The 22,870-nt window shown below is 41.9% G+C and overlaps 1 protein-coding gene and 1 long non-coding RNA gene across 14 annotated transcripts in view; one reads left to right on the forward strand and one right to left on the reverse strand.

The window, feature by feature from the left end:
- LOC119014606 (RNA binding protein fox-1 homolog 3-like) overlaps positions 1-5,781 on the forward strand; it is a 422,323-nt gene extending 416,542 nt beyond the window's left edge. Inside the window, exon 12 of the mRNA XM_037089940.1 lies at positions 5,541-5,781. Coding sequence (XP_036945835.1) covers positions 5,541-5,543 — 3 coding nt within the window. The 3' untranslated portion in view covers positions 5,544-5,781. The remainder of the gene's footprint in view (positions 1-5,540) is intronic.
- LOC119014608 overlaps positions 1-22,870 on the reverse strand; it is a 162,642-nt gene that overhangs the window by 63,328 nt on the left and 76,444 nt on the right. For 12 of the 13 annotated variants that reach the window (XR_005073022.1, XR_005073021.1, XR_005073017.1 and 9 more), the window contains exon 3: positions 2,208-2,305. This is a non-coding gene — a long non-coding RNA (uncharacterized LOC119014608). Of the gene's footprint in view, positions 1-919; positions 1,110-2,207; positions 2,306-22,870 lie in introns of those variants that run through there. The other variant, XR_005073012.1, reaches the window with a different exon arrangement.

The following is a 22,870-nucleotide window of genomic DNA, read 5'->3' on the forward strand; positions in this document are numbered from 1 at the left end:
CGCCTCCTAGTCGACATACAGCGGTCGCTTCTGTTACAACTTTGTGCTACGTGAGGTGAATTGAAAAAGAGGCTCTCTGTGTAGCTCCTGCTAGCTGTCCAGATTTGAGTGCAGCTATGGAAACACGACTCAAAGCTATTGCCAATAATATTTAATTTATATGTACTCACGAAAAGTGTCTGTGGTCTCAAAAGATACAAAAAAAAAAAAAAGAAATATATGTTTGTTGCACTTTATTTGTTCTTTTTGTTTGTTTGGTTGTTTTGTTTTTGTTTTGTTTTTTCCTAAACTTTCCGAGATGTAACATATTTATAAAAAAAAGTATCATATAAAGCTAGTTATGTTTAGTCGAGATGTTAAAAATGATATAAGAGTAATGTTGTATATCCAAAAGAAAAAAAAGAGAAAAGAAGATTTATCCATTTATCTCACAAGTCTTCAGAAAAATCTTTATGTGGGTTTAACAAAAAAAAAAACGTTGTTCTTCCTTTTATATGCTCGTACGTACGCAACCGTTTAGGGAATTTTTTATATGAGTCGGAAAACGAAACTTTGAATATTATTTTTACCATTTTCCAAACCAGGAGAAGCGGTTCTGTGCATTTGTAGGAGTTCCTTGTATGGACCACGATCAGGAAGATAGACTGGAATGAAATAGATTTTTGTTTTCTGATCTGAATGTGTGTGTGTGTGTGTGTGTGTGTGTGTGTGTGTGTGTATATAGATATATATATATATATACACATCTATATATATGCATTAGGATGTGTGTTTGTGTGTGAGGAGGAGACAGAGGAGGAGGAGGAAGTGAGGGGCGGTTTTGCTAACATACTGTAGTTCGCAGTAAGCTAACAGTTTACATGACTTCACTCTGAGTCCCTGTAATCACATCACAGCAGCTGAACTCTGACCTCGAACGCATCAGGGCCGAGAAAAAATATTCATAACCTTTAATCATTTTCTTCTCATCTCGTACGATGAAGGACTCTGCGGCTCTCGGGAGCTTTATCTCATCTCCATTTCATCTCCTTAACTGGCTTCGGAGCACAGCGGGCGCACAAGTTGATGCTTTTCCGTACGTTATGAGTAATCGTGTGTGATGACTTGAACTGAAATTAAGAAAACGTCACGCCGTCAGGATGGCTGTCAGAAAACAAGACCTGTAAAGCGACACTGTTTGCAAGAAGACAGAAACAGATTTCATGGTGCGTTCAGGCGCACCTCGTAACCTTTCAAATCTACATTTCTCTGAATGGTAGAGCATGTAGTCAGGGTGGTGCATTCAAGTGCAGCTGGTAAACTCCAAAATCTACACTAAAGCTTTTATTTCTCTTATTTTCCTTACATGCATACATCATTACTTACTCTCTCTTAACAGCTTTTTAATAATTAGATGCAAACATAACTTTCATGGTCTTTTGCTGCAGCTTTTTTTTTTTTTAAATAATTGAATTCTTAAATAAAAAGCAATGTGTAGAAATGTTAGCCTGTAAAATAAATCAGATCAACTCAGCTGTGTCATTACCTCAACAAAAAACAACGTCTGTCACGATTGATCGACGTCGTACAAAGTGGACCAGCCTGTGTTGTGTTCCTCAGACATGACGGTATAAAGTATTTTAATTAAAACGAGTCAAACTACTCAGAATGTAAAGGATAAATAATCAGTCAATCGTTGAAGTTATCAAACAATTGTTATTGTATCTATTAGAAACACGACGACTGACAATTTCATACTTTCGCTGTTAAATTAACCTCATGTAAGAATGTCATATTTTTTAGAGATGTTACATATCAGGTTGGTAAATAGACAAAACCTCTATTTATTTTTTAATTCAAAGCCTAAAATAAGGCAGAAACATCTGGTGAGAGGCACCACGGAGCGATCGCACCATCAACTTCATGAAAACAGAAAAAGAGGCCCTGTGAGGCAGATTCGGTCTTCCCTCGAGTCCGGAGCACAAATAGCTTCAATTGCAAATCAAATCCAACTTTAGATTCCTAATCGTTTCTCTGGATAACACGTGAGTCGTAACGTTCCTTAAAGCGACAGCGGACTGTACTCATCTTCATCAGCGCCTCATAAACCTGCTAATTAATGTTCCCAAAGTAACGAACGTCTGCTGTCGTGCATCCGGATGGTAAAAGACCTGCTGGTCAACGAGGACAGTAGAGAAAATAACGATCGTGTCCTGAACGTATCTCACCTTATATTTCATCCTCATCACCATGACTATTGTTTACTCCTGCTGTCATGTCATCACAGGGTCGTGCTGAGTGTCGTCATCAGTCTGCACGGGTCTGTCTACAGTTTACAGAAAAAAAAGAAGTTACTATAAGCATTGTTTAACTGTTTCAGTGTCAGCTTATCAAGGCTTAAATGTAAAAGACATAACATGTAAATAACTCTGGTAGTCAGTATCGTAGAGGTCTGAGCCGTTTACTTACGCTTACAGTCAGTCGAACGTAATTTAAATGTGAATTTATAGAAGAGACACTTTGATATTTTTGCGTTGAGTTTGCTTTCGTTGTATTCCATAACCAGCTTAATATGCAACCAGACCTCTATTTGATTCCGAACTTATTAATACTTATAAATATTGAGATATGTTTACATGGGGAAAAAAAAAAACACTCTTTATCCATCATTTATATTTAATACAAGTATCCACTTAAAGCCCTGATAAGCTGGCAGGTGCATTTATTAATCCACTTAAAAAAAAAAAAGAAAAAAAAAAGATTTGTACAAAAAGAGAACCAAGCAAAAAAGTTACAGTACCTGTAAATACATTTAAATGTATATACACACACACTATATCGCAAATTCTCTGAGTAACTGTTTTATATGTATTCCTATATGAAGTGGGGTTATCTGTGTATTTTCAATTCAGCTGAACTTGTTCTTGAATTGTATGTACTTTCTATCATGAGAATATATTGTCTGACAGGTGTAAAGTACTTTTTTCTTTATGGATTAATTTCATTAGGTTAAAAAAAAAAAAGTATAATATTATGACTCGTTTTCTTTCTTCATGAATTACTTTTTGTTGTCAACATGTGACATATAAGTAACCTCTGATTGTTTTTGAGTGTCAGAATAAAAGCAGTTATAAGAACATTATGTCTGCCTTCACACATGGATGTTGTTGCTGTCAACAAAAGGTTGTTTTGTTTTTTTGGGATTTCTTTTTCTTGTATATGTGCACATTAACTGTTTCTTTAAGACATTTACTCAGTGGTGTACTATTTTCTATGGTGGCCCAGAAAGTTAAATGCAAGGCAACTTATGACAGAAATTAACATCTTTTCCACCTCAAAATTGGGAAGAAGAAGCACAAATTTAAAAATATCTGCTTGCTGCAAATGCTATTGGAAGTATTGGCTACATGTTGAGCAACAGCATTTTACTAAATACAGATTAGTTCCTTAGTTTTCCTCCCATAAATGTTTGTTGTGGTAACAATATCAACACAGGGTGAGAAAACAACAGTGTTGACGTTATGTTAGGGTTGGCTACCAGCGTTAGCGTGCTAACCAGCTAGCCCAGGCCTGAGGCGTTATAAATTTGTACCTCACACCGCTTCGGCCAGGAGACATACATGAGACGCTCTTGGTTTTTAATTGAATAAATTAACAAAATAACTCACAAGGAAGGAGATTTTTTTACAACTATTTTTCTTGCCTAACAGAAAAATACAACAATACATCGTCTGCATACAGGTTTATCTTTTTAACTGAACTAAGATGTGCTTAAGTCACAGAACGCCCCATGAAGTTTAGGAGTTACTTTCAGATTCTGCTCATTTATCACAACTACACCTTAAAGAATGGCGACAATACCAAACTACGTAGCCAGCAAGATAGCAAACTCTGAAAAACAGCGATCAGCGTCGATCAGATCTAAAGAAATCACGTTGGTGATGATGATGGAAACGTCACTCAAAACCATTTCGTTAGAGACTCAAGTCCAAACAGAACGTCGCTAACATCGAACTGCAATGGCACTAAGGAGAGCGCATACCTCCGCCAAGGCCCAACAGATATCAGCTACCTAGATATGCCTGATTGTTTTAGAATCAAGATCCCTGAGAAACTATGAAAACTGCCAAAAAAAAACGTCGACAGGGGGTCTTTTCTGGGCCAAGACCCATCCTCCATCTTAGTTTGACATTTGATTACAGTTACTGGTTGGTTACAGTCTCCCAACTTATTTTGGGGACGGCAGCAGAAATCTAAAGAAACGCACTCCTGCACAGCTCGTTATTTTTAAGGTCCACGTGGACAAAAGCGTCTTTATGTAATCTGGGTGAACCGACGCTATAGTGGGCCAAAGTTTTAATTGCTAAACATAGACTTGTTTAAACAAACTGTGAGTGAAAGAAGCGCGGCTCCAACACCTGAGCTCACCCTCCCCTGATTCCTTCACGTCCGTGGGTGATTAATATATTTGTCTCCGCAGCCCTTTCAGTTCTAGGCTGCCTGTCAGTGAGGACTATATGTAGCTCCAGCGCTATTGTGCTCCCTCCCCGCTGAGCTATAAGCCTGCGTGTATTTTTGTATGGTGGGTCCCCAGCGAGCGCTCAGTAAATCTGAGGTATAGGATGGATAGGGGAGGTGTTGAGGCTCGGGCCAGCTCCTCAGATACAAAAGAGATTCAGGGTGGATGCTGATTGAGCACGCCACTTGTTTGACTGTTTGTCTCCGTGGATTGGAAGTGGGTTGGGGAGTGGGGGAGGAGAGGGGGGGGGGTAACGCACTACAAAGGCGTTTTCCAAATTAAAGCCTCGTCTTCTTTCATTTCCGTATTTTTTTTGTCAGAGGCTCTGCGGAGCTGCTGAAGATCACTCCGAATTAGCGAGCATCTGTCATGACGAGGGTCCTGGGACACTCTCCTCGCCCTCGCCTCGACTCGCCCTCCCCCTCCAAACACCCACACAAACCCGCCCTCCCTTCTCAGCTTCCATCCAGCCCCATTACACTGAGACTTTTCACTTTGCACTGCCAAAGTGCCGATCTCCACTTGTATGATTACAGCACACTCTGATCTTTATTCTGGGGAGAGCAGTAGCACTAGTTTTGGCAGGCGCAAGGCCGCTGCTCCCGCTTCTTTTATGCCACATTACAAGAGTGGAGATGAAAAGTGAATGAAGCTGTTGTCTCTCCGCGCTCAAACTTTTTTTTTCCAGCCGAGTTTTGAGCGTTTGTTTCCTTTTCTGTCTCTTAGCATTACATCGGGAACTTTTTTACTTTCCCCGTAACAGTACATTACATAAATGTGAGAAAGTGTGGCGGCGTTAGGACTTCAGAGGGGGTGTGTGTTGTTTATTCCATACATTATCTCATATGTTTGCTCATATTGTTTTCAAAGAGGCCTATACTCCTAGAAAAACTTGTTCAGAAAAGAAAATAAACTTGCACTGAGCTGCTCCACACTGACTTTTTATAGCACCTCTCATTATGTATGCCTGTCGAAAAAAAAAAAAAAATACATAACCTTCTGCATATTTACCCGTCTCCCCACTTTTCTCCCCTGTTTCCAGTAAATACAAAAGGAAGAGCTGTACTCAGTATTGATGGACATCACAGATGAAAACAACGAAGGGAGGAGAACTAGCTTTAAGAAAATAACACAAGAAGAAGAAGAAGAAGAAGACGAGAAGGAGTCCCTCTACTGAGGCTGGCGAGGGAAGACGGGAGGCGTACAAAGTGGCGCCGCGGCAGCGGTGTCAAACCAGCCACAAACTTGACAGACGGAGTGAGCCAGTTTCCACCAGGGACCACCTTTTTGCCGGGTAGAAAAAGACAGAGAGAGAAAGAAAAGTGTCCCGTTATTATAAAACATTTTATTTTTCTATACTTTTGTGATTTACAATGGTAAAAAGTGTGTATAAAGCAGTATATATGTACAAATCTGTTTTTATGTTTTTTGGTAAGGGAGATGAACAGTTGGCCCTTGATGCTGATTCTGTGGTATGCAGGAAGGAGGAGGGAGGACCCCCAACCCCCCCTCCTCTCTCTATGGCACACTGCTCTGTCGCCGAGGTCGTGTAAACAAAAACATAAACAGAAAGGTGGCAGGGAGCGCTCGGCATCCAGGCAGAAGCACTTTCTACGCTGTACTTCCTGCGGGAGTCAAAGGTCAGCCTCCTGGTCTCACTGCTCCGCCTTCTTCCTTCCAACCTCCCCAACCTCCTTCCTTAAAACTTCACTCCTTCCTTTTTTTCCGGGCCGGTGATGTCGCTCCTTCCTCCTTGTTGCGGTGTCACTGACCGGCAGCGCCTCCTGTTAGCAGCGTCCCCCGTGGATACTGTCGTGATGTCACTTTCTCCTGGCAGCACCATTGGGCATCCCCGCCCTCCCCAATGGGCAGTGTCACTGGTTTACAGCGTTGGGGAGTGGGGGGGTGAGCCACAGCGGGACGGTGAGACGGTATAAAGCCGAGCCTCCCCGGTCTGCCCCTCTCCACGCCCCAGCAGAGGTCAATGACTGAGGACTAGTTAGAGAAAATGGCGCAGAAGTCGCCGACTTTACTCACCTGCCAGACTCCGAGCCCAAGCCTTTGTGTCACTCTGCACCGACGGACAAACTATCAGACCGACGCGATAACGAAGGTGCGTTACTACCAAGGATGCACGTTTCCACCTGACGAGAATAACTCATCAACGTCCATGTAACAAATTGAATTATAATCGAATAATCCCATTGTACTACATCAGCAGGTGCATAACCAAAACACAAGCCTGAGGCATATAGACTATGTCGCTAGATAAAACATTATAGAAATACAGTAGTGCCCATCCAACGGTAACAAGGAACGAGGGCTAAAAATATGTCGATTTTTTTTGTCAATGTATTCTGAGAATATTTATTTGTGTGTTTTTCCGTTTCGTTTATTTTTTGCAGCACTGAAAACTTTTAAAGAGAAAAAAAAGTTTTACTTTTTGGTGGAAGCGAAACCTTAATTCTTTATATCAGGAGAGTCACTGTAAACGTGTTTAAACAAGAATGTTGGTTCAGTTCTTTGAATGTACATTAATGTCTAGGGTGTCCAATAAGTATGTATTCTTTTTTCTGTATATAAATATATATACATATCTATTATATGGGCTGTGGTGATGTCAGGGAGTAGAGGGGGTGGGCAGGAAAGCCTCTGGCCCCCAAACATAGATATCAGACCCCCCCCAACTAAATATGTCCCTGATATTTACTGTAACATGTGATCATGTGTTATATGATTGAAAGTGTGATGGTGATAGTGTGAACTGATCTCCCCCGAAAAAAAACCTTTTACAGACACACACACACAAACACACACACGCTACATTTCTGCCCCATCAAATGCAAAAACATCACATCCTACTTTTAGCCGACAAACACTTCAGGAAAAAGAAAATCACAACTGCAGTAAATCTTCGGCCCCTTTTTACATTGGAGCTGGGAAGACTCACGCTAATTAGCGCAAGGTGTTGTGGTTGTCAGATACAAAGTTTATGAATATTGATTTTTCTTTTCTTACTTGAACCAAAGTATGATTTGAACACACACGGTCTCAGTGCTCTTTGATCAGGAGACAGCGAGACTCTGTGATGACGGCGGTGCCCGGATGTGTATTGACGTGACCCAGATTCCATTCGCTCATCACCGCTGAGGAAGAGCTCGCTGTTCTGCTAATATAAGGAGCCGCCGCTGACGAGGCCCCGGCTCGCAGCTTCCTGCAGCAGCCCCTCGGTTTATGAACTGCTGTTCTCATGCTGACCCTGGTGGGCGGGCGGTTTTATTGCATATTGGAAGTAACCTGCTGGCCCTGAGAAGAAACTTTTTCATCAGTGGCGAGCAGGTTCGGGTGAAGCACAACTTTGTTTGAGAGTTCAGGGTACACTACTTAGTTTGTAGTGGTTTTGTGTGAATTGATCCAAGAGGGTAACACTCGGTTAAAGCTCCTGACTTCCTGTACAAAACTACAGTGTGTACTGTTAATATCCTGTACAGTAAATCTCACCTCACACTTCTTGATTAACTTCATCTTATTTCAGGTTTAAAAAAAAAAAAAATCTTGTTCTGAATCAGGGCTCCTACTCACGCGACCTCTGTTCATCTGTAGACAGCTTCTCATATATTACAAAGAGTATCTATATCATGGCAACTAACTGTTGTGAAGTCTAATTGGGGTAAAGTCGGTCATTTGTTCTCCCATGCAGCAATCATATGCAGGCTTAGCATTTTTATACTTGTAGGTTTGTTTCTGAGAGTCACATGATTCATCTGGCCTACTTACAGACTTGTGGCGGGTCAGAGACGACTCAGGGGCAGGCTGGAGTTTTACTTTGACGGGAACTTCCTGGGAGGCAGAGCTGCTCTGGAGTCAGCCGAGCGGTCGAGTTTAACGGACGGAGACGAAGAACCACAGTTTAGTTGGGTTTTTTTTTGTTCCATTTTAACGTTTGGTCACATGATCTGATTTTTTTTTTTTCGTCCACTGACTGATCTATGCACTTTGCAACAAAAACAAATATGATGTCACATGTGAGAGGCACATTTTTGGAAGACACCACTGTTATCTATTTATTCTTATTAGCTAGTAGTTCATTACATCTGAGGCAATAAGGCTGGTGCTGTTCTTTATTTTCTCTTCTCGTCATCAAATCACACGAAAAAGACCAAAACGAGCAACGTGTTTGTCCTTCTGTCGATACTTTCTGACTTCCTGTCTGTAGCCGACTGGTTCCCACTGAACGTGTAAATTTGTATAAAAAAACAGTTTTTAGACAACAATGGAGCTGTGTGGTACAGATATCAGTCTCTTTAATGTGATTATTAGCTAGTGAAGTATTATTTATCAGTAGTAAGTGTAGTAAGTGTTTTTAGGTGTTGTACTAAAAGGTAGCTTGAAGCTCATTTTCACCTGCAGCTCACAGTTAACACTGAACATGTAAGACAAGTCACTTCCTGTTTTAAAAATCATATTTATTTGTTTCTTTAACATTTATGAAAATATTATATTTCCTGTGATGTGTGTTGTGAACAAGAGCAAAAGAAAATAACAGCTTCTTGACTTTAAGATACTCGAGTGTCTTGGTGTAGCCACATGTTTTGGGGGTTGGAGCCCAGTTAGCACCCCGTTAGCTCCCCGTTAGCTCCTGTTTTGTTAGGTTTCATCGTATTTTTTTAGGGATGCACGGCACTAAACGATACGTAGAGCCGATAATGACCTGCTTCTCGTGGTAGATACCGGTAACAGTAACAGTATTCTGTGTGGTACTCAAGCTCCCTCTAGTGGAACTCAGAGGAATCCCACAATCCCACTTTATCAGGATCCAAGCAGTGCAAGCATGCTAACAGTAGCTGTAAACAGAGCCAGTGAGCTAAACAGACTATGCTAATGCTACTGTATGCCAACGTCGGTGGGACTTTGAACGCCTAAACTTTAAGGTGCTAGTTTTGAGAAACACTTTAATAGCTGACCGATAATTTCACATTTTTGTATCTGTAAAATAAAAACAAAAAAAAAAAAAAAAAGAGGTCGGCCCTGACCTTCTTCAGACTCACCTGAGGCTACAGACGGCTAAACGATGTAGTGACCAGAGATGGAAGACTTTTATCCTCCTCTTTGGGAACATGTGGAGCAAGTTGCAGTCGTGTAACTGTAAAAAAAAAAACAAAAAACTAACAAATGTTTACATCAACGACAACATGTTTGGATCTGTAGTCTCTGCTGCAACATCGGCGAGCGATGCTTCTTCTTCGGCTTCGTGTTTAAGGCTGTATCAGAGTGTAGGCGCTTGGCTTCGTGTTATCGGCTTTATTTATCAGCCTTAATTTCACCAATAATGTAAACTGTTAGCTTATTGGTGTGATATGGATCGTGCATCCCTAAAAATTACTTTATTTCTCTCAGAGGATTTTGGCTTTTCTTCCCTTTGCTAGGAAGACGAGATACTCGGTTAAAAATGCACCTGAGATTTTATTGCCTTAGAGTTTTCCGTGTCGACCTGTTTGATGTCTCGCGTTATTCCTTTGACTCATCGTTGTATATGAATAATTTTTATTATCCGAACTACAACTTATCGAACTCGTTAGTCTGGCTGGTCTTCCATGTTAGTAGCCTTACTAGCATCAGTGGTTATTGATTTAAAAACATCATTATTCAGTTTTATTCCCGTGGTCTTCTGTGGTCTTCCGTCTCTGCTCGGCTTGAACTCGACTACAAGATTTTATTTCCTGCATCCAGAGACGTCCTGCCTGAAACAAAATGTCCGTCTCAAACTCCAGCCTGTGCCTCAGCAGCGGGATGAAGCGGGGGGCCGGGGTTAGAGCGACCCTCCCTTCCTTCCTTCAGATGCCTTCAGTATAATGAACTGGTCCTGATCTTCCTGAGCACAACTGCTTGAGCTGTGACACTAGCAGGATGTCCCCTCCGAGAGCCCCCCGCCTCCAGCCCCTGGCCCCCCGACATACCCTCCTCCCGCCACCCCCACTCCCCCCCATAGCCTTCTAGTATGTGAGTCGACTGGCCCCTTTTGTATTCCTGGTGTTCTGTACATAATAACCCTCACCCCCCTCCTCACCCCTCTTCCCCCAGCTGTCCTTTCAGGGGGAAAAAAGAAGAAGAAGAAAAAAAAACAAAAACAAAACAAACAAACAAAAAAAAACTACATCCTCTGACACCCCGAAATCTTGTATTTTGTTCTAATAATGACAAAATTTATTTATAAGGATTTTTTAAAATCTATCTCTTTCTCCTTTTTGTAAATGTTCCAGTTAAATAAAGTTTAAAAATGTTAAAAAATTAAATGGATATATTGAAAGGTTAAAAAAATGTCTCTAGAAGTCCCCGCCCCCTCCTCTGGCTCTGTACTCTGAACTTTGTGTTTTTGTTTTTTCTCTTTCTGTATGCTTCTCTTTACGTGCTTCAGATGAAGAGTTCTATTTATTATGACATTAACGTTATTATAATTATGACTAATTATTAATATTATCATCATCCTCATCATCCTCATTATTATCATTAATAAACTTGTCTACTTCAGCCTCGGTGTCTGTGCGCTGTTTTGTGGTGAGTGATGAGTTTGTGCGTGCTCGGAGTCGGACCGGGACCGCTGGCAAGACTACAAATCCCACGACACAACATCGCCTGCAACACCGTGTGAGATGAGCCAGGTGGAACAGGGAGGGGTGACGCTCACAGACCCATTTGTCTTATGCCGAAACCCCTCCGGGTTTACAAGATGGAGAGCACCTGTCTGTCGCCGAGGCCGCCATTTACCTAAGCGGAGCGAAGACAAACTCTGCGAGAGGAAAAATATAGACGCACGCCTTCAGGGGGGACGGAGGCGCCGCGAAAAAAACACAAATGTAAATACTTCAAAAGATCAGTGCCTCTCCATCACTGTTGACTTTGTGTAATCCTTTGAGCCTCTACAAACAATGGGAGATGGGATTTTTTATTTTTTTTTTGTCGCAGTCCCCCAAAAAAGAAAGATGGAAAGAAAAATTGACAATCCAGAAAACACTGTTGTTATTTGTGTCACTGCGATGGCACATCAAAATGAGCTCAGCGTTTCTCTGTGAGGAAGCTAAATGTTCCACACATCCGGCTTACAGCGTCTTTCACCCGAGGCCTCAACTGGAACCCAAATATATCAGACTTTTAGTTCTGGACTGTGTGATCAGCGCAGAATTAGATATGTGGCAGAAGAATCAAATAAAACTTAATAAATAAAAAAAAAGATTTGAGAGAAGATGGGTCTCACAGAAGCAAACACAAAGTCCCCTGTGACAAAAGAACTGCATATTTGTAATTATTTGCTCTTTTCCTTTTAAGATAGCCGGATCAGCCGGGTACACACTGTATGGTTTTAGCCCGTTTCTGACCCGTGTACAGGGGGAGCGAGGAGTGATTACCTGTTCCTGAACTGCAGTCTGATGGTCGGATGACTGACATGTTCATCGGTCGATGCATCACCTTCATGATGCCAATTCCTGCGGGCGCAGTGAGAAAATAAAGGCACTGACGTTGGGGAATCGAGTCGTGACTCTGGTTCAACTGGTTCCTTGGAAGAATCTAAAATGTTGAACCAGAGCCACGACTCGATTCCCCAACGTCAGTGCCTTTATTTTCTCACTGCGCCTGCGCGAAGTGGCAGCGTGGACATTCCTCCTGACCACCGGCTTGCTTGTCTTCTTTGAGTCCATGGATGCCAGCGCCTGATTTTTCTCGGAGGATTCAGCATTCGGGATTGAACAGGTTATCGAGGAAGCAGGCTTCAGCCTTTTTAGCACTGTTGCTGCCTCGGAGAGCTCAAACCAACACTGGGTCCAACGGGCCCTGCGGACCATATTCACTTCTAAAACCACACAGTTCCCAGCTTCATGCTCTCATGTGCAGCTTTAAGCTCGCTCTGCCAGCTTTCTGCTTGGCGCTCCCTGTGTTTTTGTTTGCTATTCTGGCACAAACCTCTCATGTGGGTGGTGTTTTTTTCCAGTCATGAATCCCCATTGGTGAAGGGTTAGTTTTTGTAGAGGCACCGTTTTGGCGGATGTACTGGTCACCCCCCAAAATGAAACGTTAACGGCTTTAACGTGTGAGATCTAACGTAGACCACAGTAAGGAACCACCTGGTTTACTTCTTAATATCATTACTATACCACACGCTGATAATTAACAGTATGTGCAGAACTGTAAACAGAGAGTTCAGGATTTTAAGGAGCCAAAAGAACCTGAATTCTGCAAAGTATATCTAGTTTCTTTGACACAACTAACTGCTAATGGAGGTGATAAACACAAATTATTTTGATATTCGATCAGTCGTCAAACACCTTCTGGTTCCATGTTCTTGACAGTCGTTTGGGTTTTGGGCTCTTGGTCACGTTGGGTGCTGGAAACCTTCTCCGTCTGACTTAAACAACACCACACGTGGCTTCATCGCCTCCTGTCTTTTATTATCTTTAATCTCTTTTTTTCTGTCTTTAATTCCACTGATGTGATATCGTCTTCTGATGGTCCTTAGTTTTATTTTATTCATCTCTCTCTTCCTTTCTCTGTGATGTTGGATGTTTTATGTCTTTTATCACTTTTTCTTGTAATGACTCACATTGTCTTTTTTTTTTGTTTCTACAATTTCTTTTCTGCCTTCTCATTTTAACTCACCTTGAGTGTTTATTCTGTCTCGCTTTCCTCCTGAGTCTCCTGCTTTTGTCTGATTGTTGAAGCACTTTGTAAACTCTGCTGCTGTAAAGGTGCTATACAAGTAAAAGTTTATCATTATGAAATATGATGCTCATTGCTCATGTCAATAAAAACTTCACTCTTATCAAGTGTCTGCTAATTTAAAGTTTCCAGTTGAAACATGAGAAAGTTCCTGCTCCTGTGTAGAGCCATGAAATGTAGAAAAGAGACGCACACGTCTCTACGTCTGACATCCCGTCTGTCACTCAGCTGTGCATTAAAAAAAGCATAAAGTTTTGTTTTTTATTATCAGTTATTTTGTCATCATCAGCCATGAACGTCAGGTAATTATCAGTTATCCTATCAGCTGTAAACAAATCCATACCATGCCTCTAGAACTTGTATATATTTATCAAATTATAGTGGGACACAGCTATGATGCAGCAGATTGTTAGTTTATATTATTTAGTAGATATATCGTGAACAAAACACAAATCATGTGTCTCACTAGTATTTATTCTCTACAAAAAGACTTTTATAAAGAAAAACTAAATTGATTTCTACACTGCAGACATTTGAAGCAGCTGCCTGTAATAAGTCATTAAATTAAAGTTATTATTTGCACGTACATTAAGCTTGATACAGTAAGTGTAATGTCCTCTAATTCCCACTTGGTGGCACCATCTCTCTGCCTGCCTCGGCTCTCCTGGAGGCCTCCTGGTTGTAGAATTCATCCAGCAACAGCAGGTTTTCAGCTCCGGCTCGGCGTTAACTCGACTGTTTGATCTTCCCTTGCAGCCTCGGCGTCTCTCAGACACCTGATCCACCTCCGGAGTGAAATATTATCTCCTCTCTTTTATTCATACATGTAACGGTTGATTAAGGTCAAATGGGGATCTAAAATATGATAAAAGCATCTGTTGGGCTCGAATAGAATCTGTCACCCCAACCACAGCAATTGACCATAATCACACAATTATGAAGCGATGAGACACTTTGGCTTTATGGGGAGGGTGCTTTGCTAAAATGGCCCACGTAAAACCCCATCTGTACAAATGGGCCTTGGATTTGAGCCAAAGCAGGGGCTAAAAGACCCGATATATCAAGTCACGGCACATCTAGCAGAGGGGGGGGGGAGAGAGCGCCGAGCAGGCTGACAAAACGGCAAGTCTGTTGGTGTCAAAGAAAAAACACGGCGCGGATATTTGTGGGGCCGCTATCAATTTTGTAGGTACAGGATTCCCTCGTGTAATTTTGGTGGCAAATGAAATTAACAAAGATGATTCATGAGCCGAACGACGGCTGAAGCCAAAGCAGCTGATAACACAGTCAGCTCTTCAGTTTGCTCAAGTATTTATATGACACTAATTAATCTCGGCTGTCATGAGAGAGCTGCTGAGGTTTTTATTATTTCTTTATTTCTTTATTTTTTTTTTTTACTGCTGCTGTTTGTGTACATCCTGCAGAGTATCAGTGGATATAACATGTGTAACTGTGTTCACTCCAAACTGACAACATATCAGACGGCTGTTTATTTATAATGTGTTGTTTTATGTAAATGTTTCTTGTATGTCTTATATTTTTTTTTGTATTTTTGAGTCATTGAGTCAACACTCAAAGCAAATATTTAATGAAGTATATTAACAAATACTACTGTAGGAGAACGAACCACCATTTTTAAAAAAATATTGATTAATCTACCTGCAGTTTTTTAAAAGGACAAGGATTACAGGTGCTGGAAATCCTTGAAAACGCTTGAATATCATGCTGGTGTCATCATAGTTTAAGATTACTCAGATTTTGCTTAAAGTGCTTGAAACTGTATCATTACTGCAGGACTTTTTCCAGGACATTTTAATGACGATCTAGCTGGTACGACAGACCGGCAGCACGCCTGTAGACTAATACGTTCCTTAATCAATTAATTCATATCCTCAGTGCCTTTTTTCTCTTGTGAATTACAGCATGAACACCAAGTTTCATCAGGAGCTGCGTGACTGCGGGCTGTTGTGTTCAGCAGACTGCTGGAGTAATTATCGACTGCTGTGAAGTTCTGAAAACATGAACTGTAACAGTAAATACTCCAGGATATACGGCAGGATTTCCATTATGGCTGATGTGTGATCATGTGTTTTTAAAAAGGCCTTGAATGTAACTTGATGACCTCACAGCCTCATAATTAAATACCCGTGTCCAAACACAACCTGTACATACACGACGAGAACTTTGCTTGGATCGGTTCACCATCTTTCCCAATAATTTCACGTCCGATGCTTCGTGCTATCCGTACGAACATATCAGAGCTCTTTCTGTAAATCACTCTCTGGTCATTCTCTTGTTCAGTCTCATCACAAAGCTTATATCATCATTAGAGAACCATGAAATATTAATTGACACTCGCCCGACATTAAGAGGCTGAGCAACTTATCAAAACATTATCCAAACTGCATTAAGTGCATCGTCCACATCGCAGGCGCTGATTTATCTGTGTCAGAAGAAACGATTATAAATGAATCGTCGTGGTGCTGCAAAGTCAAACATGCATCACGTCAGATTCAACGACATGCAACAGATTATTCTGCTACTGATTTCATTACACAGAAACAAAAACTGTTATTTTCCAGGACTGGAGAGAGGGGGAACTCCAGGTTTTCCATGACTGTGAGAGCTTATATCCGGTGCAGGCTCGACATCATGTTTTCTCCGTCGTGTGTGTGTTATCTGGATGTTCGGGAGCTGCAGACTCTGAGTCTCTCAGACGGAGTCGGGGAGCAGCAGGTTTCTTGTCTGGAGCTTTAGACGGAGCATCCATCAGCTCGGCGCTCCACCATCTGCTTGCTAACGCCACGGCGCTCGGCCTCTCTAAGTGCCATCTGCAGCCAACTTCCCTTCCATCGCTCTGAGAAGTTTCTTTTTTTTTCCTTTTTTAAACTCCAGACTCACAACAAGTGCTGAGTGGCTTTTAGAAAGAGAGAAGGAAGAGGAGCGACTTCCTGAGACGTGGTGACACATCAGTTTGGAAACAAAGCAGCTGCAAAGAGGAGAATAAAACACAGAGTCGATCGTGGTGAATGTTTGGGGTGAATATTGTGTTTTCATATCGTGTGAGTCGACTTATCAAGGTTGTAACCGCACTGATGATCCAGAAGAGGGAGACAAACGCCTGGAAATCCCAGAGATGTAAACATCCGGAGAGAACACTGAACACATCAGGCTCAGGATCACAACAAGCTCAGTAATTCAGACCACACCACTGAAACGTTCAAACTATTATTTAAATTCTGTAGGCAATTTAAAGTCAAAGCTGAAGACTGAAGTGTCTGAAACAAACGACAGCATCAGTTTGATTTCATTGTTTTACTCTCCTGACTGGCCTCAGCAGCACAATGCTGAGTTTCTGGACGAGGAACGGTGGATTAAAGAGTTGAAGTGAAGATTTATCTATACTGTCTCCTTTTACTGCAAATATTGTATGGAATTTCCAGTAGGTAAACATCTTAATATCACAGTATATAATATGATAGGAAAGTAAAAATGTGTAGAAAAGGCTTTCTTAGCATCTCAACCAACTTTAACTCGAGAGTAAGTTGAGTTCTGAGCCCTAAAAACAGCCACATCATTGTTTTTCTTCACTCTTTTTCTGTTTAACTGTGAATTTTTGTGTGACGTTGCATTTGAAGATGATGGGATTTTGTTTAGCTGAGCTCCAGTCATTTGAAAAAGAGATCTTAATCTTAATTGAACTTCCTGGGAAACTAAAGGTGAAATAAAATTAAATAAATTAATATCATATTGTCTGTTGTCCCTAAATTAGCACTAACAAGCTCATCTCATTGCAGACACTGACAGGATTGTGTATTCTCTATCGCTGTGTTCTAGTTCTTTACTGAAGCTATCTAATGTTTAAATATGCAAACCAAAGACTTTGATAACACATTATTAATCCTGACACACTGGTGTCTCTGGAAAAGTCTGGGATCACCACGAGTCTTTAAAGTAAAGTTCTGCTGAGCGGCGAGAGAATTACTGAACAGCAGGACGCTGCGTGTGATGGTGTCGAAAACTCGGAGGGGAGTTTCACAAAGTTTCACGGTGAAAAGTTTTCAAAACAAAAAGCATAAAACCACGTTCACTTCCAAAAAGCTAATAGAATAAATAAATCTGTGCTTCGGCTTTGATTTGACTGGATGTCGGACCTCCTCTGTGTGTTCGGCCTCGTCAGCAGGGCGAACGTGAAGCAAACGGGCAGCAAGAAACACTGCAACACTCGCTCCACTCCGGACGGCTTAATACGATTGTGGTTTAATACCCATTACAACAGACACAGTGGAGGTGCTGTCATTAGCGATTCAGTCAGCCTGGAAAGAAAAAAACTCTCCCTCCCTCCTTCAAACCTATCAGGAGAAATAATGATAAGAATCCTGAAAAGCGGCCGCGCTATAAAAGGAAACCAAAGTGCTGAGCTCGACAGAACACGAGCCCCAGACACAATTTGTGGAATTAGGCGAGCGCACGGCCGATGACCCGCAGCCGCGTGGAGTAATGCAAGGTCAGATGAGGAAGTGGGTGATCCGAGAGCTGCGAGTTAGAAAACTAATTCTGTTGGCACGAGGCGGCGAAAACCGACAACAGCAGAGACGGATGGAGGGATGCAAAGACGCTGAGAGAGAGGAAATGGAGAGAGGGAGGAGAAGAGAGGAGGGAGTCGGGAAAGGGTTCAGGTGTAAACAAATTATTATTCCATTATAAATAAAACTAAAACGTCTATTTTTGGATCAATCAATCAATTGTTCAAGACCAAAATAAAATGTGAAAAAGGCCCCGGAGACGTTCTGAACTCGTCTGTTTTATCTGACAAAGAACAGTAAATTATCACATTTAAAGACTCAGAATCGGAGACGGTGGGATGTTTTCTTGACAAATTACAAATGATTGATTAACTACCTAACCCAGCACTAATTAATACTTCCTGTCAGTTTAACACAACAGAGACAGATATGTTAATTTAACGGAGAACAAACCAACAACGCTGTTGAAACCTCAGATGAGCTGAAGATTTTGAATCCTCACACAGAAAATGTAGGTGTTTTTTTTCTTGGATATAAATAAGTTTTACAGTCCAGTGGATCTTCTTTCTCTTATAATTTAGTCAGAGTGTCAGAGTGAAAAACATGAAGAGATACAGAAACTAGTGCAACGACTGTGGGGTCAAGGAGAGGATGTGGTTTTTCTCATTCTCCAGTTTGAGGCTAAAAACAGCCTACTTAAGTTTTCTTACATTTAGTTCCTGCAGCGATTTCTTTTTATATCTTCAAAATTAACTGGATCAGTAACAGCCACGAGATCTGCTAGCTCTGACGAAGAGTGGAGCGAGTGAGAAACATGTGATCGCGTCAGAGAGAAAGGAGAGAAAATCATGATACAGGTGAGGAAGATGAGGTCAGAGTTTCTGGGCTCGTGGCCTTCATCACGTCATATTTATATAATTCAGAGACTATTAAAGTTAAAGGTGGAATCAGTAGGATTTGCTGTTCCTGAACGCACCACAAAGACAGTTGATTGTTGAGTCTCATTCCCAGGACGTCAAACAGACACATGTTGGGTTGGTAAAGCGTCCCGAGCAGCAACAAAGAGAGAAAATCAGAAACTCTCTGCAGATACGAGACACTAACACGCCTTTTCTCCACATTCCAGCCTCCCTCTCTGTCTGTTTACGGCTTCTTACGGCTTTGTTTCGTCTGAAATCAGTCCTGTGATGTTGGAGAAGGAAGCGTACGATGATGCCAAGTAAAATAAATCCATAACTTTACCCTCAAATGCATCAAAATGTTAGTATTTGTACTTTGTTACTTGCTGTCTTCTTACAGATGTTACAGTCCAGATGCCTCAGGCTTCTCCTGCAGCACTCTGGAATAATTCAGCCAAAAATAAACTGTAATTATCACAACTGCATCTCACCTTTAAGAATATAACTCCTGCCTGGGGGACCCTGCCTGGGGACCTTCACTGCATGTTTAATTACTGAAAAAGGCTTTTTATAAAGGCCTTTTATCACCCTCAATATCTCTCACACTAATCAGTGAATGAGCTCTGATATCACAGGTAAAACTGTTCCAACTGGCCGACATGATTCATAGTAAAAACCACAGTATCGACACGATGCTGTATCGGTCTCTCTCCTCGTTCTGCTGCCGCCCCGGTGCAGGATTTAGAACCACTACTGGTGTCCATCTGCACACCGGATTTAAAAATGTGGCTTCGCTGTGACCCGTCTGTTGTCCGAGGCCTCTGGAGACGGAGGCAGGAGAGGACGGCGTGCCAGGAAACCCTCTGACAGCCTCCGTCCTCCACAAACATGTGCAATTATGCCGCTTTTCTCATGGAAAATAAAATAATTACCAGGAAGTATCGAAAAACCCAGTCAGTCAGCGAATTAGGAAGTATGTTTCTCTTTGCCGTCAAACTGATCGTCAGCACATGATCACCTAGATCGATCTGTGCTGTGATCAGTGAGAGTTAAATGCTTTATTCTGCATCTTTACTCACAAATGGACAAGGAGGATGATTTTAATATGCTAGTTATTAATCTTTGCTTGCCAATTCTCCTTTCAGATTAAACATATCTGAATTTTAAAGTGTGTTTAACAGAGCTGCAGGTTAGTGTGACAGCAGGGGAAAGTGTGACCTGTAAAAAACGAGGATGTACATGAGAGAATCTGTGTTGTGGACGATCCTGCCGGTTGGTTTAAGGCAGCTTACTGGGCGTCTGTTCCAGCCAAATCCATTTTTATTCACCCTGTGGATTATAGGATGGGCTGGCAACGCTGCCCTAGTAGAACCGAAAGCCAAGAAAGGGCCATGCAGGTGGATGCCCTGCATGTAGAGCACGGAAAAAATGTGGAATATATCTGATACCTCCAATCAGCATGTGATGTTTGTTTTTTTTCCCTTCCATATTCTCTCTTTTGAGCCAAAAGCCAGATCCGACTGTGTTTGAATGGTGTCAGAGCGTCTCTCTCTTTCTCTGAGCGGCCTTTAGAGGGTGCTGACACACCGGCGATGGGAGCAGCTGTCTAGACAGGTGCTGTGGACACACTTTCTCAGCCGCCGCATGTGTGTGTGAAGTCTCGGGGATGGTGCTAACAAGTGACGCTCACCTGCAGAGAGCGTCCTCAATCAGACCTCTGCGCCTGTCACGGCACGCAGGAGGGAAAACATGGAGGCCGCTCGGTTGGAAACAGCAGATCTGACGGTGATCTTAGTTTGTATCGTCACACCAGAGAGAAAAAAATCTATCAGGAAAACATCTAAATATGGGTTTGGTACATTCACACTATGAAGTCTGAAGACATTTATTTTTAGGTATTTATTTATACTTTCAAACTATTTTCATATGAAGGCAGATTTTCAGACAAAGAGTTACTGACCAGACCACCAGAACAACTCTCCTTTCACACCTCACTCTTTCCTTTCACACCTCTTTTATCTAAAGTCTAAAAGATTTTTTTTTTAAAAACTTCAGCAAAATGACGACGAAAGAGGCACTTTTAAGATTAACCGCAATTTCATTTTCGGGTCAAACTCATTTTCAATGGGAGTGCTACGAGCACTTTTACAATAGCATCAAAATCTCTATTTTTAAAACACTGAGAAAGCTCGACACAACATGAAATTCACCACCGCCGTCCTGCCAGTGGAGAAGAGTCGATCTCAGAAATGTGATCTAACATGAAGGACAGTTAAGGCGGAACGCTGCTAAAGCTTAGTTCCATATAAACGCACGGATAATTCCTGGTTTTGTTGTTAGCAAAAAACAATACTGTAACAAACAATACTGTCCTCCATGTTACATCGCATTCTGATTGCATATTAGACAAGGTTGCATGTTGGCGAGAGTTTCACTTTAAATTGACAAGCATCATATTTGTGATTCATGACACACCTATCCAGTCACAATCACTGTGGGCACAATTATTAAACTGGAAAGCGACAAAAGAAGTCAGACACACTCATGTGGTTTAAGGTTATATAAATCAACCTGACACTTGACTATACGCTTTTTTCTGATGTCTTGTTGGAGCGAACAGTTAGCATCAAGGACTCGGCAGTAAAGTGGCCCAACTCCCTCGTGCATCTTCAAGTTTTCTATCCCATGAATCAGCTGCAGTAACTGTCCGCCCAGCAGCACCGAGGCTTACCACCACTCTGTGACAGCTCGGCTAATGGCTTCTGATTGCAAACATCTCTCCCTGTTAAGTTACCGGATCACAGCAGCATGTGTCTGCCATCAGGATGTGTGTTTGGAGAAAGACGGAGATCAGATTGTAAGCAACTGATAAATCAGCTCTGTGTACACTTGTTTGTGAACACAGAGCCCAGCTCAGCTCTGCTGCAGGTGCTAGATGGATACGCGAGGAAATTAACTTGCTTGTCCAACAGACGAGCTCTGTAAAAATGCAGCAGAGCCTGATTTTGTGTAGATTTGGATCAGTTTCCTTTTCCTCTTTTTTTTTTTTGTTGGCAGGAGACAGAAAAAATGTAGCAGAGGCCTCAGCAGTGATGTTGAGTTGTTTACAGTGACTGCATCATCCATCAGGCAACAGGTCTCAGCTTGGCGTGAGTTCCCAGAGTGCACAGATGCTTAATGGCATGACAGGTTGAGTCCAGGCTCTCGGGCCCCGACCGAAACGCCGCTGGCTGCTGGACGGAGACACCAGACAGCCTCAGGACACCCGGAGGACTCAGCAGTCAGAGCAGCTCTTCACACCAGCTGAGGCTGCAGCTTCAGACGCTGCTGGCTGCTTAAAAAGAGGTTTGAGGTGAATGAAACCATGACGCACAGGCTCAAGATGATAATGTGATCTGAAGATGCAGCCATTGACATCAGATTGACATCACACGTGAAGAAAGTTTTACATGTAATTTACATCTTCTTATTCTCAATTACAGCCAGTTTTTATGTGAAAGCATCTGTCAGATTCCTCTGATGGTGGAAGTATGACTGGACTGGATGATGACTGATGGATGTTCTCCACCTGTCACTGATGGAACAGTTGTATGTGCACAATTTTACACCTGGAGGGGTCTAAAAATGGCTGTTGTCCGATTTAATGCCAATTTTTCAGAAACTCACTGGTGCAACACAATTAGATGTTTTGTTTTGTTTGTTTTTTTTAGGATTGGGAGAACTGTTGTGTGCAATACTTTACATTACATCTATACAACTTTAAATACAGGACACATATCTACTGATGCGTCTTGGTCCGGATGCTTTGGTCAACACACGACAAAAACATCGAAAGCCGTGTCATCAGCGTACAACGTTACGTACATCACGTACGTCACGTACATCAACCCAACTAAGCAACTAATGCAGATAGGTTGGTGAAATCTGAATACACAAAATCTGATCTGAACACTCAAACAACTGTGTTGTAGAAGATCTGAACTGAGTAACAAATATGATATTCTTGCTGTCTAGAGGAAAGCCTCAATATCGCAGCAAACCTAGCTTGGTCCTCAACAGAAACTACAAAACAGCTCTTAGTCACAAGGAACCATGTTGAACATCAGAAAGAGACAGGATGAGAAAAGCTTTTCTCCAACATGGAAGTCCAACACAAACAGTTTTCATAAGCCTCCACTGGCGATGTAGCCCAGAGACTCCATCCTATCAAGAATCAGTGCACCCTACCCCTGGGCATG

This window comes from Acanthopagrus latus, chromosome 23 (genome assembly GCF_904848185.1).
Source record: "Acanthopagrus latus isolate v.2019 chromosome 23, fAcaLat1.1, whole genome shotgun sequence".
NCBI classification, from domain to species: domain Eukaryota; kingdom Metazoa; phylum Chordata; class Actinopteri; order Spariformes; family Sparidae; genus Acanthopagrus; species Acanthopagrus latus.